The sequence below is a fragment of the Lasiodiplodia theobromae genome, assembly GCF_012971845.1.
Source record: "Lasiodiplodia theobromae strain AM2As chromosome Unknown scaffold_13, whole genome shotgun sequence".
Lineage (NCBI taxonomy): Eukaryota > Fungi > Ascomycota > Dothideomycetes > Botryosphaeriales > Botryosphaeriaceae > Lasiodiplodia > Lasiodiplodia theobromae.
The window spans coordinates 67,537-86,505 of record NW_023336333.1 but is presented as its reverse complement, the minus strand read 5'-3'; the positions used below and the strand labels follow the sequence as shown (position 1 = coordinate 86,505).

Below are 18,969 nucleotides of genomic sequence, written 5' to 3'. Positions count from 1 at the left end.
ATGGCGTCTTGCGGGTCCAATAACTCTTACTCAGCGCTAATGCACAACAGGCGTGATCGATCGTTACCACCTCACCCCGTTTTGGCTCTGTACAGCAACGCGGCTATGCTTATGAAGCTTGGCATGCCCAAAACGTAACCACTGGGTATGCGAGTTACCGTTCGTAATTTACGGTACTTTCCCACTCGAGAGTGCGTAACAGTCGGGATCTCGGAAGCACGGAAATGCTCTACCGTGTACACAGCCACCGACTATTGTCCTTCACTTTCGTCCACTTGATCTCCGCACTGTACATGACTTGTCAACTTACTTTGCAGGGTTCAACGATTGACGCATCACAGCCGACCCTATGAGGGCCGAATAAACCCTGTTTGCCGGCGGGATCCGCGGTGGACGGTGGCCACGTTGGTTGACTAAAGAGGAGAGCTCCACAGGTGCAGCAGACTTACCCCGTCTGTGCTGCGGATCCGGAATCTGGGGAACTTTGTGTGGGGAAACTCAATCACGCACGAACATCAACCCAACGTAGCCGCCTTCCTAGCTTGGCATGCGGGGGAGAGATAGCCTCTGATACTCTCCAAAACAACACACAACCCCTCCTTTCGCCATGCGGAGCCGCAGCTTTCAAGACGCTTCCGCTCCACGGGCTGCCGCACGCGCGCAATTGGGCCATGTACTCGAAGTCGCCTGACGTAGACTCGTCCCCTCACGATCCACTGCGGACGAGAATTGCGCTGGCCTTTGCTCAACGCTTCTCTAACGCTGATCACATCCGTAGAACCGCGCACGCAGTATCGAGTATTAATTTCTCCCAGATTCTTTTCCTATATAACTATCATGTCCGCACCCAGTTACCAAGTGCAAGCCTCGGATATCCCTCCAACGCCTCAAACATCAGAAGCTTTTCCCCTGCACACTCCATTTCCACTTTCGGTCAGATTCCAAACTCTATACTCGTTAGCCCCTATTATCCCCAACGCTCTCAAACATGGTCGGTCCCATCAAGACAGAGCTCCGCGAATACGCTCACCGCCCCAGCGATGGCAAGGGGCCCTACGCCGACAACCTTGAGACAGACGTTTTGATCGTCGGCGCCGGATTCGCTGGAGTATACCTCTTGCATGAGCTCCGTTCATTGGGCTACAAGACCACCATTTACGAAGCTGGTGATGGCTACGGCGGCACCTGGTAGGCCAGATCTCCATGCCTCTTTGTCATGTTTTCCATTGTATTCCCCCTCATCTACGCCTCGCTAAACATAAAATCAGGCGCTGGAACCGCTACCCCGGTGCGCGCGTTGACTCGGAGGTACCGGAGTACGAGCTCTCCATCCCAGAACTCTGGAAGGACTGGACGTGGACGACGAACTACCCGGACTTCAACGAGTTGCGGGCGTATTTCGCGCACGCTGACAAAGTCCTCGACCTGTCGCGCGACACGGCCTTCGGCAGCGTCGTCGTCGATGCGCGCTTCGACGAGAAAGAAGGCCGGTGGAATGTGCGCACCGAGGATGGCCGCAAGGCGCGTGCAAAGTACCTCATCGTTGCCGCCGGCTTCGCGGCGAAGCGGTACGTGCCGGATTGGCCGGGCATCGATTCGTTCCAAGGTATGCATTCCAATTTGAACAGGTTCGACATGGGGTTGGAGAAGGAGACCGGTGAGTGTAGCTAATCGAGTGATCAAGGGTTCATCTGCCACTCGTCGTTTTGGCCCGAGCCTGAGGATGACATTGATGTCGCGGGCAAGCGTTGCGCTGTCATTGGGACGGGGGCTTCTGGCGTGCAGATCGCGCAAGAATGGGGCCCCAAGATCGGGACGAACGGCCACTTGAAGTATTCCCTATTGAACTTTTCACTTTAGGTAATGTTGCTGACGGGAGCAGGGTCTTCCAGCGGACACCAAACCTGGCAGTGCCTATGGGGAAGAAACCCCTGACAGCGGAGGAGCAGAACCGGACGAAGAAGTTCTATCCGCAACTCATGAAGTTCCGCGAGCAGTGCTTTGGCGGCTTCCTGTTCAGCTTCTCCGAGAAGAATACATTCGAGGACTCGGCCGAGGAGCGCGAAAAGTACTACCGGAAGCTGTGGGACCACGGCGGGTTTTCCTTCTGGCTCGGTAATTACAAGGACTATCTCTTTGATGCGAAGGCCAACCGAGAGACGTACAACTTCTGGTAAGCTCGAAACCTTGCTTTATCACTGATTCAAGGCAAGCAATACCTCGTCCATCGAGCTCACACGCAGCTGCAGGGCGAAGAACCAACGGGCTCGTATTGGGGACCCCCGTAAGAGAGACCTGCTTGCCCCTGTGGAGCCTCCTCATCACTTGTAAGTCCCGACGAAAATTGAAATCCTGGTTACACAGCTGACGACGAGCACAGCGGTGTCAAGCGACCTTGCTTGGAGCAGAATTACTATGAGCAATTCAACCGGGAGAACGTCGATATCGTGGATATCAAGGACAACCCAATCGTTGAGATCAAGCCTAATGGCATCCTGCTTCAGGATGGCACGCTGCATGAAGTCGACGTCATTGCCATCGCGACTGGATTTGATATCACGACTGGCGGAATGACCAACATGGGCCTGCAGAGCATCCACGGCACCACTCTCAAAGACGAGTGGAAGAGCGCAGCCTACACCTATTTGGGCACGACGGTCAGCGGCTACCCGAACATGTTGTAAGTGGCGTGTCCAGCGTATCCGTCTTGATATTGCAATGCTGACGAATGCAAGCCATCTGTACGGGCCCCACGGGCCCACGCTGCTTAGCAACGGCCCGACGAGCATCGAGGTCCAGAGCCGATGGATCATCGACTGCATCAAGGCTGTCGACAGGGCGGGCTTGAAGTACATCGACCCCACGCCCGAGGCCAGCAAGGAGTGGAAGAAGCGGATCAACGAGCTGTCGGACAAGTCGCTCTTCCCGACGACGAAGTCGACGTACATGGGTGGCAGCCTTCCCGGAAAGGCTTTCGAGCAGGTTAATTACGCGGGAGGCATCCCGAACTATACGAAGGAGATCCGGGATGCGCTTCCGGGGTTCAAGGGCTTCCGGACTGTTGTGGCTTGATGGCCCCCCCTCCTCGTCGCTCTACTTTCCGCTCCGCTGGACCCGGAGATTTGGCCCCCCCGCCGCTGCGCACTCAAGGCTCAGCTTTCGTGTTGGTAGACCTGGGTTAGCCTATCAGGTCAGATTGCGATTCTCCTAGGATACAATGCGCGTTGATTTCTGGTTATTTTCGGCGACCGCATTTCTGGTCGTCTGCCATGAGCTTTTCTCCTTTCAGTAGTGTGTCGTCCGTAAATTCTAATGAATCCGGGATGTCTGTTATAATTTATGCATGTCATCGCACGATCTCCGACTAGACGCACAGGGGCGTTGTTGTAGACCATCTCGACACGCGGGTGGTTACACGTTAGCAGTTCGACGCGAACCATAATCTCAACCAGGAGCAGCTGATACTATCATGTGAGCTTTGTTGCTACAAATGCAACCTTATACTCCGCAACATAATACTCGGGTCCAGCCTTACATTGTAGGGGGTCTCTCATGCTGGGTAGAGGCGAAGCGCGAGATGCTCCGGGTAAGCCTTTAGCAGACGTTACATAAACACGTAATCTCAAATATTCTCCACCGTGTGGGTCCGCAGCTGAGATAACCAGATTTTTTCGCCCCACCAGGGCTTTCGATTGGCGAGGAAGGAAGGCGACGCACATTTTTTCTTCCCAGGTGTTGCACTACCTGAGGAAGGGAAACATATCCCGACCACTAGGCTGGGCATCGGGGATGACACCGCGGGATCCGACGACAAGAAAAAGCAAGCTGCGCCTTGCAGAACCGGGGGGGTTTGCTAAAGCGCCTACGATAAAATCTCGGGACGTTATGACAGTAGGCCTATATGATTCAGTAGACGCAGACCGGTGAAACGTGGTTAACTAGAGCAGAATTCTAGGCTCGGAAACTAGGTATACGCGCCGTGCCGCCGAGGCGACAAGCGAGCGGGACTTGCATATGAAAGTAGAGCAATAAGGGGTAGATGCGCGTGGTACTACTGTAGGTGGCAGCAATGTCCGATGGAAGTCTCTGGACCCTGCATAGACAAGCATGCAGGACCCACGCGTGATTTCTTTTGGCGCGAGCAATTTCTGGTACGGAGGATTCTTGGCGCGCGCGCGCTTTGCGGTGTAACACAAGGGGTTGAAGAGCATTCGACCATCATGAGACGGCTGCAGCGGCAGATTGCTTTAGGTACGGGCCGTAAAGATGCAGCTCCCGCGTGGAGACAGAATCGAGTGGGCCGCCCCTGCAGTGTTTACTTGCTCGGCAGAGGGGCAGCAGTGCTTCGGGCTGGCACACCGCCTCAATGCGCAGAATCGAGAAGCACATGTCGCCGGTGAATGCAGGATTCGTGGTTGCACTATCAGTTTCGGATTCCACGTGGATGCTCGACGACCGGTGCAAAGCCCGCCAATGACAGGTGCGAGAAATGTGACGATCCCACGTGGGTTTGACAGAGGGTCGGGCAGGACCGTCCCCTATTTGCGTTCCGCGTGGCAGTGGGCCTATACGGATTAAAGCGATGGAAGGCAGAACCAAAAAGTGTAGTGGCGAGGTCGCGGGCTCGGGCTAGAAGCGCGCCAAACGCCTCCTTTTGGAGGCGGGATCTGCCCGCACGAGCGCTCTCAGCGCCGCCAGGCCAATGACGGGTCACGAGCAACTCCTCAGACTGCCGGGAGACGCGGGACGCGTGCTGATCCATCGAGCTAAGCTGGTGAGCCCAATCAGCGGCTCCCCCGCATTCCCCACGCTCCAGGGCCTGATCCCGGGTGTTTATCTGTCCGCCTTAGCGGGCTCGAGTCAGGATGAGGCTAGCAGCGCATCGTCTTATAACTGATCCAGGGGCCCCGCCTATGGAGACCCGCTTTCCACGTCACTCGCAGGCCGACGCCGACATCATGTCCCATCCGCAGCCCGTGTGCGACTTCACGACGACGCAGCAGCCCATGAAGGCGGGCTTCAAGACTGGCCGCCGCCAGCACCGCAGCTGCGACCAGTGCCGCAAGGGCAAGCGCGCGTGCGACGTTGCCTTCGCCAAGGAGCCGGGTAAGACGAAAGACCTCGAGCGCTGCGCCGCACCACGCCTCCACCCTTCCTGAAAGCTCATCACTTGCTGCCTGCAGGCGGAAACTCGGACGACATCACCGCCCTCGGGCCGTGCTCCAACTGTAAGCGCACCGGAAAGAACTGCACCCTGCAATGGCTGCGCGCCGTCCACCGCGCTTCGTTGCGCCCGCGCCGCGACATCGACGAGCCCGCCACCAAGCTGGAAGACACGCCCGCCCCCGCCCAAATCGCCTCCACCACCTCCCAGCCGCCCGGTGGCGACGCTCGGACCCAAGTCACGGCCTCTGATCAGCGTCCGGGAGCCTACGCTTACTCGTACGCTTACTCGCCTTCCGTCGACGATCCCGTCCTGGCATCGCTCCTGCCGCCCCAGCAACAACAGCCCATCTCCGCCCACGCCCAGCCTGCCCTGTCCGACCAATGGCCTTCGTCCGGCTTCGATCCTTTGCCTCTGCGCGCCGTGGCCGATGCCCTGGACGACGATTTCCGCTTTGACGACGTCCCGGGTCAGAACATTCAGCAGCAGCAGCAGCAGCAGCAACAACAGCAACAGCAGTCCCAACAGCACCAGCATCAACATCAGCAGCAGCCCGACTACCAGCATGCCTTCTTCCCCTCTGCCGCGCCATCGACCGTGTCCCCAGGCTCAAATGGCCTGTATATCACGGGCACGGCGTGGGAATGTGACGAGAAAGACGATAGCCCGGAGAGCATAGAGCAAGGCGTGGAGGACATCCTAACCGACGCGCAGCAAAGTGAATTAGTGCCATGGCGGACGACAGCACCCCAATTCGGCCAAACGCGGGCACGCAGCCCGTCAGCCGCCAGTTTTAGCAGCTTCCTCGACAACATACAGCCCTCGACGCTACAAAGCCGGCTTTCAACGACCATGAACCAATCCGTACTAACCAAGGGGTTGTGGAAGGTGTATCATGACAGCTTTGAGAACGCCCTGTCCTGCTGGCTCACGGAGAAGACGTGCCCGTACACGTACCAGATGCTCCCGGCACCGGGGGATAGCAGCGACGCCACGCTGTCAGAGGTATGGGATCCCGCGTGGGTGGTGGATCCGATTATTGCCGCCCTCTTCGGCGGAACTGACCAAGAACGGCAGGGCAATCGCATCGTCAAGCGTGTGTGCCATCTGGACAAGTCGTGGGCGAAGCTGCGGAACCGGGGGCCAATGAGCGCACAGGAGGACAGGGCGGCGTCGCGTGCGCTGCAGCTGTCTATTATGGCTTTTGCCACCCAGTGGGCTCAGGGAAGCCAGCGGAGCTCCGCTCAGTTCAACAACAACGGCTTCGATGGCATGCCGTTCCCTCTGGATGGTGAATTCGACCGCATGCTGCAGGAGTCGTTCTGGCACCAGGCCCGCCGCGCTCTGCAGGATGCCGCTGACTGCGAGTCTTTCCGCGTCGTGCTGGCCCACATCATCTTCTCCTTCACACAGAAACCACTAAACCTAGATCAGCATGCTCCTGCTGCGTCTGATGATGGCGACACGTCAAGACTCGACGACATCATCGAAGCCGAAGGCCCTCCCATCTTCCTCGAAGCAGCAACTAGGCAGGTCTTCGCCCATCGCGCGAAGCTGAACCGCATGATGGGACGGCCTGGTGCGGCGAACCCGGCAAGCAATCTGGAGACGAGTGACCGCAAGGTATGTGAAACCCCCCTACCATGTGTTCTCGCTAACACATTGCAGACATTCGACATGATGTTCTGGTTATGCGTCATGTTCGACACCCTCTCGGCCGTGATGAACGACCGGCCACTCATCGTCTCAGATAAAGACAGCAAGATCCATCCTGACCGGTCAAAAGCCAACAGCAACAGCGGACGCACCGGAAGCCACAGCATGTTCGACGGAGCTTCGAGCGGCGACCTTTTCACCGACGGCGCCTTTTCCGCCAAGCTCCCGGAAGAGCCACAGGGTGATCTGTGGGGCGATCTATTCCTTAAGCCCAAGCAAGTCCGCTGGGACCAGGGTATACCCCGATGGCCATGCTCGTACGAGGAAGCCACAACGACGCTGTGTAACGCCTCGCCCGTCAAGGTGTTGCTCTACAGGAAAGTTGCGCGGCTGCAGACGTTGATGTCGCGCGTGTCGACGGCGCCGGAGAAGATGGAAGCGTCCATCACCGAGTCACTCAAGGTCTACCAGCACTGGAACAACATCTACAGGCAATTCTTCCTCGACTGCATGAACCACCACGAGAGCCTTCCCCCGCGCATCCAGTCCTGGTACGTCATTCTGGCCGGTCACTGGCACCTCGCCGTTCTCAGCCTGGCCGACATGCTGCAGCGCATCGACGAGTGCGGCATGGGCCTTGACCCGCAGCGCGAGCAACGCGAACAGTCCCGACTCGTCGTCAATCTGCGCAAGGAGAACGCCTTCGCCATGTCCGACGTCGGCCGCGTCTCGAGCCCCAGCGCCGACTCGTCCTTCGCCAAGGCCCAGGAGTTCCACTTTGCCGTCAACAAGGGTGCCCTGCTCACCGAGCCGTGGACCGTCGTGCTCGTCAGAGCGTTTGCCAAGTCCGCCCGTGTGCTCCTCGACTCCGTTCCCTTGCCCGAGCAACTTCCTCCCGGAAGCGTGCCTATCAACATGAACGCCGCGGGCGAATACATGCGGCGGTGCGAGCACTGCATTAAGGCGCTGTGGTACCTGGGGAGGAAATCCGATATGGCGTACCTGGTCGCCACGTTCTTGTCTAACAACCTGAAGGCTAAGGCAATGAAGCTGTCTCCGCCGTCGCGGCAAAATAGTGGTGCTGGGGTCGGAGGTGGGGCTGCGGCACAGCACCAGCAACAACAACAACACCATCAGCAGCAACAACAACAACAACAACCCCATTCTCAACCTCAACCTCGCCGGCCGACGATGGACTCGAACTTTTACAACCCGTGGCAAGGGTGGGAAAATGGCGGCCATCTCGATACATCACTGTATGCCTCGTTATAGGAGTTTGCGTCTCAAGGAAAATGGGAAAAAAAGTAACTGGATTATGCATTCGCTCTTCGATTCTGGTATTTGAGAAACGGTCTTGAGGAGAGAGTAATTTGTTCTGCATAGAGGGGGAAGTCACGCCGCAACGGTTTTCTTGCTTGTCTCTCTCATTCAGCTTGCTCGCTATTATAAGGTTCATACAATCGTCATATATGCAGGGTGTTGCTACGGCCGGTTTGCATGGTTTTGGCTGGAGATGGAGGACTGGATGGTAGGCTTGGCGCTGGATTAAATAGTCCTTTTTTTTTGGTTTGTACTATTCAATTGCAGATAAACGTAGTCACAGTTACGGCTGTCTCTAAAGCGCACGTTGTCTCATTGGCATTTCTCTCGCATACGGCTCATATATCATCCCCAGCGAAGTGGTTCAGTCCTTCACTATACCGAGTATCACTAATCCCAGTATCCGCTACCTCGACACCCGACGGTCTCCTTTGAACCGGTGCAGAAACGCCTCCCCGCCGCCGATCTCCACTCTACGATGGCGCCATACCGTTCAGCCAGCGCGGGACGGTTAAACCTGTTTTTTTCCTTTTTTTTTTTACTTCACCGGCCCTTGCCAACGGGGGCGGCACAGCGGCGGCGGGTTGGGAACTATCGACTCGGACCATGAATCGCAGTTACGAAGCACCAGTCCGAAACGGGCCGGTCAGGCAGAAGAGATCTCCACCTCGCCTACCCGCTTCGGCTCACAGCTCTCCTCACGGTTCCGTCTCGCCACCAGTTGACCCCATCATCTCTCGATCAGACCCTCCCTGGTCATGAGACACGCACGTCACGACTAGGGTTAGGTTGTTTCGGTTCAACAGATAGGTACGTAGTACTGCTGTGCCGCCCCCGCGTGTTCGTCACTGGAGGGGCTCGACCGGTCGGTCGAGCCGGAATGACGGCATTGCTTGTGTGCATGCTTGTTGGGTGTCTCAGCTCTGGGCGGTTTGTGCACGGTGGGTTTCGGAGGTTGGTAGGGAGCACGTGGAGGGTTAGTCAGCAGGGCTTAATGTGGAAGGTGCTCCCGCGGTGTCGTTAAATGGTATTCATCTTATAGGAGCTCTTTGTAATTGACCCTCCCGCAGCGATCTCTTACTGTTCCCTCTCTCCAAACATCTGTGGCTGGTATTCATGAGACAGTATCTCAATGAAATCTGCTCTGATTATTTGAAATCGTATTCAAGATTTACCAACTGGGCGCTTGACGAGCGGATCATAAACACTAACGTTGCAGCATTCACCTAAACTGCCAACTTCCACGACATCCAGCATAGTGCTTGAAACGGTACGGATGGTTGTGTTGACCGGTTTGTGAAGGTTCAACACCACTGCTTCCGGCGTAACCACCACCACTGGAAGGACCACAACCGCCGCCGCCGGAGCCACTGCTATTACCAGAGTCGCCATCACCGTCGCCCGACCCGCCTTGAGTGAAGTCTTTCGCCCCGCCAATCCTCTGGCCAGAGTACACTGGAGGGGAAACTCCAGCGTTACCATTGCTTGATGATTTCTTGGTTACTTCGCCGGCATGTGCTTTTCCCGGGAGCCCGTAGTATACGGGATCCTTCTGAAACGTCTCGGTATGTGGTTTAAAATCGGTAGGGGGCGACGCGGCATTGGCTGCGCCGCGCCCAACGGGATCCTGCCGCATGATCTGTCCTGTGGGTCGGCGGATATCGGTTTGAAGTGTATCGAGGTTTTCGAGGAAAAAAAAAAGTGGTGCGGGCTGGTGTCAAGGACTTGGAGTTGGGAAGGTGAACTTCAGGTTGGTTTCAAGCCCCAGTTATTGAGTCGATCAGTCGCATATCCGTCCAGATTCTCAGAGCGTGAACTTATAACTACAAACTCTCAGTTGTAAACCCCTCATCGCTGCTGGGGCTCCTAAAAGTAAGCATGTACGACGAATACTCGTGTCCCAAAATGATTGGTACTTCGAGGCTCAGCCTCGCAGGCAGTGTAACACTAAACCTCACGGTCAGGCTCTCGTAATAAAGCCTTATCATCCGCCCACGATAATGAGGGTAAGAAGCTGTGTAAGGCTGAAAGCAAGCATAGCCTCCCCAAGTGTCACATTTTTGCGGCAATATCAGTACCATGTCCGCAGGATCAGCTTCAAGTCCACCCTTGGCCACCGATGTTGAGAACGCAGCCTTACACCCAGAGCCTTGGAAATCTGAAGGGTATCCGAATTTTGTCAAATTTGTCACGTCGGACGATGATTTCTTTGTGCTCCGGCGCTTCAGCGATTTGACAGCACGGGTCCTTCTCGCTGCTCAAGACGAGCTCGTAGAATTGGAAGGCCAGCTATCACAATTGGACAAAGAAGTTGCGCAAAGCCCGGATCCACAGAAACGAAATGACTCTTTCAGATTTGAGGCTTTGCCGAATCGCCTGGAGCTCCTCCACGAAATTGACCGAAAGCTCAGAGCGTATAGTAAGTTGTGCTACCCAGCAAGTTTCCCAACGTTGGAGTGCGCTAACCGACCCCTATATGAACTCGTTATCCAACACTAGAACATACGCTCGCGCCCGCGTGTTCAGGAAAAAGATGTAACCAGCATCTCGAACTGGTTTCACAACCATGAACATGCGATCTTGACGGATGAAACGGAGTATATAAACCACACATCTGACCTCTTCAGCATGGTACCTAAGGCGAAAGCACCTTTACGCCGCCTCTTGGAACGTTCCTCACATTTTCGCCTGGCACGAGTGTGGAGGCGCACACTTCCCGAACATCATGATGAAAATGTCCGCTATGCTTCCGATCAGCGAATCGATTACTTTGTCGCATTGGTCATTACGGCCATCGGTTTAATGATGTTGATCGCACCGCTCTGGATTCTGGCTGGAGTTCAAAAGATGTCGTCAAGGCTTGGAGTTATCACCGCTTTTATCGTTAGCTTCGTGGTGCTGTTGTCCCTGACGGCTGTTGTGAGGCCATTTGAGAGCCTGGCCGGCGCTGCTGCGTAAGTCCGAAGACTGAATACATGAACGAGATCGCCACCTAGTAGAGCTTTCATACTAACATATGTTTCAGGTATGCGGCAGTGTTGGTTGTATTCCTACAGAGTACATGAATGACTTGTGGGACTGGATTTGAAGTGCAAGCAGTTGACGGTTCCTGCTGCGCTTTCAGATTGTGTGGTGTTATTATTTCCTTCATCTTACTTTCTATTTGCTGCATTATGGCCTCTGTTTTCTCCTAAGCTATTTAGCAGCGTGTATATTCTGCGCTTTTTGTAGGTATTCTAGTTGATCTTTCATTCTGAGCTCACGCCAGTACTCATGGCGGCGAGGTACAAGGGATGAAGTCGAATCTTTACAGTTATCGGAAGATAAAGCTCAACTGTTAACGCTTTCTGGTGGTTGGTACTCTTTATTAATTAGGCGTTGTTCTCAATGTGGCAACTCACGCTTGAGCTGAGGTCTTGTTCGACGCCATTGAACACCGTCGGCGCTGAGCTTCGCCGTCTGCGCAGAGGCCTTCACTGGCACTCAGTGACAGGCCGGAGCATTGATGCCGCCGGACGTGCGACCAATTACGTCATAGAGCGAGAGCGGCGCCCCACGGGGCTATTCCGGCTAAACGAGCGACTCGCATCTAAACTGCAGTCACGTTCGACCCTGCTTTCCTTCAACTGACAACAACCGCCGCGCGACTTTACCTGATCCTCGCAGCGTCGCAGTCGTCCGCCGCACCGCCGCACCACCACACCGCGACAACCTTCCAGCTTCACCTCAGTTGTCTCGACCCGCCGTCGGGTCGCGGTGATTCCACCCGAAACATGCTTGATGCCTCAGTGAGATTCGCTAAGCTGGACGAGATCCGCCAACAAACCGTGGATCGAAGAGCGCAACATTACGAGGAGTTCCCAGCCAAGGAAAAGATCTGGAAAGCCCCAAGGAAGAATGATCTTGTTCTGCTCAGGAACTTTGCCCTGGATTCGCAAAAAGGAAAAAAGTTCATGCCCCGGTGGAGAGGACCATACCTGATCGACAGAATTACCGCCACAGAACGTTCGGCTGAGCTGAAGGACCTCCAGACTGACAAGATCATCGGACCACATCACATTAATAACCTCAAGCTATATGTGGCCAGAGACGAGCAGAGCGACCATGGTTCCTGGAAAACGCTTGTCAAGAATGACCTGGAGCTCGCGAACGAGTGGGCCCAAATCAAGGATGTGCAGGTAGAAAAAGGCGTTCCAGCGGCACCCAGAACCAGTTGGCCCGGGTGAGCCATGGCCCAAGCAGGAGAAGGAGAGGACAATCCGAAAGCGCCAGGAGAGAGAGCCTCTTCTCCGACAGGAGCTGGAGATGCATGGCTCTCTGCCTCCCTACTTCGTCCCATTTCACGTCAACGACTATCAGTATCAAAAGATGAAGTATGAGGTAAAGATGGCACGCACCCCAGAATCTGACCCGCTCAAGTTCATGATCGAATACCATCCTTTGAGCAATTCCGGCATGAATTGCTATCTGGAACCGAGGTCTGTGCGAGAGCCAAGGCCACCCATCGCACTCGAGGAACCTGGTTTTGGAAGACCACCCCTTGAGTACGTCGCGACGGATTGGTCGTGGAGAAGGTTCTACGACCCCAACGAGGCGCTTTACGAAGCGCTCAAGACGTCTCGGATGGCCGCCAAACAACCGGTACCGTCCTATGAATCATTTGAGAGGGTGCTCCGACGCGTGAACGACGAGAGAGGAACCCTTTTTGTCGATGACCGCCCGACGCCTTACCAACCGAAAGATCAAGCATTCCAACTCCTCCCTCACGAACCATATCTCGCCCACGTGGCACGCCAATTTCGCGTGTCGATTGCCATCGCGCAGCCGTTCGGTCATTCGGATTCCCTAGATCTTCTGGGTCGTTCAACTTTTCGAAAGGTCTGGAAGCAGCCATCTCCTGGTATCTTCTTCAGATGGGCTCGCGCCTCACCAGGAACTCTACCCGCTCATTTTTATGAGACGTTTCATGAACATTTGGTATGCTCTCAGCGCAAGGGATCCAGATATCTACCAGGTGATAGCGAACCCGGATGTCCCCCTGTTGATCCACAACTTGTGGGACGAGTTCTGTCGTAAGCTTTGTTCAAGTATGCAGTCACTGCTCCGATGTGGATTTCCGAGTACTGACCATCTTCGAGCCAAACATAGAAAATACCGTTGCTCACTGAGACCGACTGCTTACGCAAAACCGTCACCAACTTGAAAGCGCAGAAGGACAGCCTCGTTCGAAAGAATGAAATCAAGAACCTGCAGATCGCGGCCCTTGAGAACCAGTTGCTCGAGGTCAAGGCCGAGTTGGAAGTTGAGAAACGAGCCACGAACACGCTCACTTCCATCGTCAAAAAAAAAAAAAAACCGCGAGGAAAACAAAGCCCTGCAAAAGATGAAGTCACAAATCGATAGCTTCACTTCCTCAGGTGCCAAAGACGGAATTCTTCAGGACATCAACCACGCCATCGAGACCAACGACAAGGCCTTTAAGGTCATGCTCGAGAACGTCACCGCGATCGCGATGATGGAAGACACGTCCAACATCTAAGCAGACTACGTATTAGGTTGGTGATCTGTACGGCACGCTAAGCGTAAAGTGGTGGCGGTGTTGGCAGGAACCATCGCCGAGGGGGGTATTTAGTGCATTCTTTCGGGTAGCTTCTTAATACATCACCCGTTTACCTTCTTAGCTTCACGCACCAGCCTCGCCGCACAGCGGGTTCGAGAGGAGTGACACTTTCGAGCCGGGCGGATGATAGGTGCTACGGAATGGGTAGTTAGGATTAGGTTCCACGCCAGATAGGTAAGAACGGGTAGATAGCGTAGATAGTAGGATCGCGATCCGCCATCATTATTACACTTTTTACCATTTGACGTATCGCGATCTACGCTTCGTGTTCTATTCGTGTTAACTGGTAGCTGAAAATGGGACCTCGGATATTGTTCTGTAAGGGCTTTTAAGATGATTGACCGATACTACGGTTGTACTTGATCTGTATCTATATTGATTAGGCTGAAATGGCGGTCTCTAATATAGGATATTGTATACGTTCGCTCTTACTCACCAAGCTACACCATTACTTTCAGAGATAAGCTTCTGGCGGGGTTAGCTTATAATAAAATATCCCCATAATAGATTATGTCTTTAATTTCACACCAATTGCAAATCGAAACAGCGCTGTTGAAATGAAACATTATGTAACCATATTTGAATTAGGAATGCGCTTCTTACTATCCTCATGGCGAAATCATCTCTTTAATCAGAGGGAGTTGTCGTGGGATCCGGAGTCTCCATATAGTTGAGGCATGCTAAAGGCTCTATAGTAGATGTACCTGACGTAGGTATCATACTCCCTGTCCCCATCTGGCATTGTTACGACGGCCGGTCTCCCCATTCGTAGGATGTTCTCACAGGACAGCCTCTGTTGGGTGAAGTTGGCCTATCAAAAGACATGAAGTGCGCTTGATTGGACACAGTTGGTGGTCGATACGAGGCGAATGACGCTGTATGCCAAAACGCTTGTGAGGATGACATTGCCTAGGGGAAGTCTGTGTTCTATCACATTCATTGGAACATCGAAGATTTGCTTGCTTGAGGTTAGCAAGTCAAGCATCATCAACCTTGCGTATTTTTCCAATATCATCATGTGACATGGACATGTGAACCATTTGTAAGACAAGTATGAATGAAGTATCATCAACCACCAATCCCTATACAGCCTTTTTACGAGGCGGTACAATCAACGCCCAAAGAGCAAAATACGCTCAATAACCATTCCCGAAAATAACTCCGAGGCCCTTAAACCCACAAGACCAACCCATGCTTCAGCCCAACCACAAGAAAACGCCTATCAATAGACCAATTTTCGCCTTGAGACATCCCTCCTTCTCTCATCCCGTAATTCAGGCCCTCAACCCCCTTCCACTCGCTCTCCCGGCCCTCCTCATGCTTTCCAACTTCTTCACGAGGGCATCGTGCAGTTTCTTGCTGTTGGCCCACTCCTCGCGCATCTTGCGCATGCGAATGCCGGCGATGACGGCCAGACCGGCGGTACGGAGGGAAGGCTTGCGCTGACGGAAAGATACGTCGGGCGTGATGCCCATTTCCTCGACGAGACGGAGATCCGCTTGAGTGCTGCAGGCAAAAATATCGCGTTAGTCATGCAATTCCAACGAAAACGTGAATATGAGGAAGGAAAGGGCACCATACCATTGGTTATACGTCTCGATCTGCATCATGAAGAACCTCTTCTCGTACGCCAAGCCCTCGCGGAAGTTCTCCTCGCGCGCGCACCTGGCACGGAGGTACTGGATCTGCTTGGCGAGGCCCTTAAGCTCGCTCGAGTGCCTCTTATCCTTCTCCGACAGCTGGGCCTTGAGCTCGACCGCGTCGCCGCTGGCGTCAGCCTGCAGCTGTAGCGCCTTGAGCTTCCGCTCCTTCTCGCGGATGAGCTGGCGCGACTCCTTCGCTAGTGCGTCCATCTGCGCATCGCGCTCGGAAAGCGCGAGTTGCAGCTCTTCCACCTCGAGCGTCGCGTTGCGGAGCATCTCGTGCAGCTCCTTCAGGTCGGCAGTGTGCTTCTTAGTGGCGTCACGGTTGGTGCCCTCACGCTTGAAGCGGGCGGCATAAGCCTCCAATTCGCCATCCTTCTCGGAAATCTGAAGCTTGAGCTCTTCATTCTCCAGCTCTGCCGTCCGGAGCTTCTTCTTGTCCTCACGGACCTTGGACTGGAGGTCGGACAGCTGCTTCTCGCGGTTCGTGAGCTCGAGGCGGAGCTCTTCGGCCTCAAGCTGTGCAGACTTGACGGCTTCGTGCAAGTCACGGCGCTCACCGGTGGACGTGACATCGGGGCCCTTGTTGGCGGAGGCACGCAACTGCTCAAGCTCTTGAGCGAGCTTGCGCACGCGTGCCTGGAGAGACTCTCGATCCTTGTCTGCGATACCAAGATCCTGCTTAAGTGACTCAATTTCAGACTGCAGGCTGGCCTTCTCCCGGTCAGCGGTGCGGAGGCGCTGCTCAAGTGGCTCGAGCTTGCTTCGGACATCGTCAGAGCCCTTGGCTTCTTCCTCCAGCTGCGCAAGCCTGAACTCCATAGCCTCTTTCTCCACGTCGGCTTCGTCGGCAGCAGCAATCAAGACTTCGATCTCGTCCTCGAGCTCCTGCTTCGATTTAGTAAGCTCTTCTCGCAGAGCGTTGATGGCTTCAAGTCTCTCGTTGGCCAGCTTCTGGACAGCCTCAAGGTCCTTCTCGCGAGCGTTTACAGTTGAACGAAGGCGGTCGAGATCCTGCTCACGCTCCCGGGCAAGGTTGTTCACAATCTCGAACTGGGTGTCGGGCTCCTCCATGCTATTGCGGAGCAGCTCAATCTCCTCAGACCGCTGAGCCAAGGTCCGTTTAGCAGTCTCCAACTCCCTGCTCTTGTCATTGAGCTCCACGGTCCGCTGGTCAAGAGTCCTACGGACGGTTTCAAGTTCATTTGTACGGTCATCCAGAGACTTGCGAACTGACTCCAGGTCCCGAGTGCGTTGAGAGAGGGTAGCGTCGAGTTGCTCCTGGGTTCTGCGGTTGTGCTCAAGATCTTTCCGTGTGAATTCTAGAGCCCTGTTAAGACCCTCGACGTCCGAAGAGCGGCTTGCGGCCTCCAGCTGAGATCGCCTCAGTTCCTCCAAAGACTGACGAGCTGATTCCAATTCGCGTGTGCGCTGAGCGAGAGTAAATTCGGCTTGCTCCTGGGTCCTACGGCTTTGTTCAAGGTCCTTCCTAGTGAACTCCAAAGCCCTCTTGATACCTTCCGCATCTGAGGACCGGCTTGCGGCATCGAGTTGGGAACGCTTAAGCTCTTCCAGGGATGAGGACTGCGACTCAATGGTGCGCTTCAAATTAGAAACCTCCCAATCACGCTCAGCCAGAGTAGTCCGGAGCTTCTCCAAGTCTCGGTCAGCGTCCTCACGTTCTCCTATCCGTTTCTTCAGTGGGCTCATGTTCCGCTCCGAGACCCGAAGCTGCTCCCGTAGGTTTTGGATTTCCTGCTCTCTTCTGTCTTCAACAGCGTCCCGGCGCCTCGCGTCGTCGGCATATTGGCGCAATTGGTACTGGCATTCCTCGAGTTTGTCCCCCAGGACTTCGGCTGCATCCAAACGGGCCTTCAGAGCGGAAATCTCGTCATCCTTCTGGCGGCTCATCTGTTGCAGTTTCTCGCGAGCCTCGTTGGCAGCTTGTTGAGCGAGTTGAGCCTGATTTCCGCCAGAAGCTTCGGCGATCCTCACGCGGTCCAGAAGCGCGTCGATTTCGTTTTGCTTCTCGCGCTCGGCAGACTCGACTTGACGCTCCAGGGACTTGATGTCCAAATCCTTCAGCCGAACCTTCTCCTCCAATGCTGAGAAATCATCCTTCTTTGCCCGCTCAAACGACTCCAGTTGCCGTTGCAATGCCTTGAGCTGGTTGTCCTTCTCGCCTTCGATGGTTTCCAGCCTTTCGTGGAGTTCTTCGAGTTCATCTTCCTTCTCGTCTCTCTCCTTGGCTGTTTGCCGCAGCTGATCCTCGAGTTCGTCAATCTTGTCGGATTGTTCATCAATGACTCGTTGTTTCTCCTCGGAATCACCATCACCACCCTCCGCCGCCTCAAGCTTCGCACGCAGATCCTCGAGCTGCTCATCCTTTTCGTCCAGCTCCTGATCCTTTTGCCTGAGCTCATGTTCCAGGTCCTCAATCTCGCCCTGTAGCTTTTCCACCTCTGCGTTGTCCTTGCTAGCCGAATCCACATTTTTCTGTAGTTTCTCAAGCTCGGCGGCTCTCGATTCCGCAAGCTTCTTCAGCTCCTCGATTTCCTCTCGTGCGCTTGCGTCAAGATGCCTCTTCTTGACCTTCTCAGCGTAGTCCTCTAGTTGCTGGCGGTATTCCTCGAGCTCCTTTTCAGCCTTGCGCAGCGATTGCTTCATTTTCTTTAGCTCGAGCTGCATCTGTGCGCGGTCGACTTTGAGTTCGGTATTTTCTCTTAGAGCATCCTGTTCGTAATCGTTGCCAGTCCGTTTCAGGTTCTCCTCGAGGTAGTGGATCTTGAGCTTTAGGCCGAAATTCTCCTTGTCGATTTGCGCGAGTTTCTGCATTCCTGCCGTGTCAGCCACATACAATCTATCTCGCTCCATGATTGGAGACGTACTGCTTCCTGCTCACGCAGCGTGAGCATATTCCCTCTGTCCATCTCGCCCGACCGAGGCAACGCCATCGGCGTAGACATTATACTGCTGCTCGCAAGCGGTGGCGCTGGGTCCGCCAATTCGGTGGTTTCAGTCACTGACGAGCCATCGTACATCGAGCTCCCCTCTGGCAGTGGGCTGTTATCGAATTTGTACCCAGGCTTCAGCGCAGCAGGAGTCTGAATGGGGCCCTTGAAGACCGGACCACCATTGCCGCCACCAAGCTCCCTGTCGTACGCATTCGATATCCTGTTCTTCATCGCGCTCTTGAGCAGAGGTGTGAACTCCTGTTTGCCTGGCTGCGGCTGCTGCCGGCGACTGTGGGAGGCGACGAGCGGGTTGCGGGCCCCGGCCGAGGGCGTCTTCAGGCCGCGCGGGGTTCGTTGGCCGCGCATCTGGCGTACGAGGTCGTCGCCGTGCTTGGAGGGCGAGTGGAAGGACGGCTCGATGGACATGTCGAGGTCGTCGGCCGACAGGCGTGTCTGGTCGCCTTCGCCGTACGCGGTGCGTGGAGTGTCCGGGTAGAGGTATGCCATGGTGGCCTCTGTGTAGTTTTTGTGTTGGGCTGTAGTTAGGCGCACGTAGCTGCTCTCGTGGCTATGGTGGGTAAGTCATAAGCATGCGCAAAGGCAGAAAATAGA

General features: G+C 54.9%; 4 protein-coding genes across 4 annotated transcripts; 3 read left to right on the top strand and 1 right to left on the bottom strand.

Moving 5' to 3' along the window:
* Window positions 1-988: 988 nt before the first annotated feature.
* On the top strand, window positions 989-3,072 carry LTHEOB_4805 (Steroid monooxygenase protein; the record flags this gene model as incomplete). Its single annotated transcript, XM_035513880.1, has 7 exons — window positions 989-1,188; window positions 1,269-1,606; window positions 1,685-1,832; window positions 1,883-2,173; window positions 2,250-2,327; window positions 2,381-2,680; window positions 2,736-3,072. The coding sequence occupies 7 exons, from the start codon at window positions 989-991 to the stop codon at window positions 3,070-3,072; spliced, it is 1,692 nt and encodes a 563-aa protein (XP_035374247.1).
* Window positions 3,073-4,913: 1,841 nt separating this feature from the next.
* LTHEOB_4804 (C6 transcription factor) lies at window positions 4,914-8,092 on the top strand (the record flags this gene model as incomplete). Its single annotated transcript, XM_035513879.1, has 3 exons — window positions 4,914-5,106; window positions 5,184-6,787; window positions 6,833-8,092. 3 exons carry the CDS (start codon window positions 4,914-4,916, stop codon window positions 8,090-8,092), a joined length of 3,057 nt encoding a protein of 1,018 aa, XP_035374246.1.
* Window positions 8,093-11,913: 3,821 nt separating this feature from the next.
* LTHEOB_4803 (Exocyst complex component sec15) lies at window positions 11,914-13,679 on the top strand (the record flags this gene model as incomplete). The annotated part of the gene is made up of 4 exons (XM_035513878.1): window positions 11,914-12,318; window positions 12,380-13,018; window positions 13,074-13,212; window positions 13,558-13,679. The coding sequence occupies 4 exons, from the start codon at window positions 11,914-11,916 to the stop codon at window positions 13,677-13,679; spliced, it is 1,305 nt and encodes a 434-aa protein (XP_035374245.1).
* A 1,355-nt stretch (window positions 13,680-15,034) lies between these two features.
* On the bottom strand, window positions 15,035-18,864 carry LTHEOB_4802 (Microtubule associated protein; the record flags this gene model as incomplete). Its single annotated transcript, XM_035513877.1, has 3 exons — window positions 15,035-15,266; window positions 15,342-18,232; window positions 18,292-18,864. 3 exons carry the CDS (start codon window positions 18,862-18,864, stop codon window positions 15,035-15,037), a joined length of 3,696 nt encoding a protein of 1,231 aa, XP_035374244.1.
* Between the last annotated feature and the right edge of the window lie 105 nt (window positions 18,865-18,969).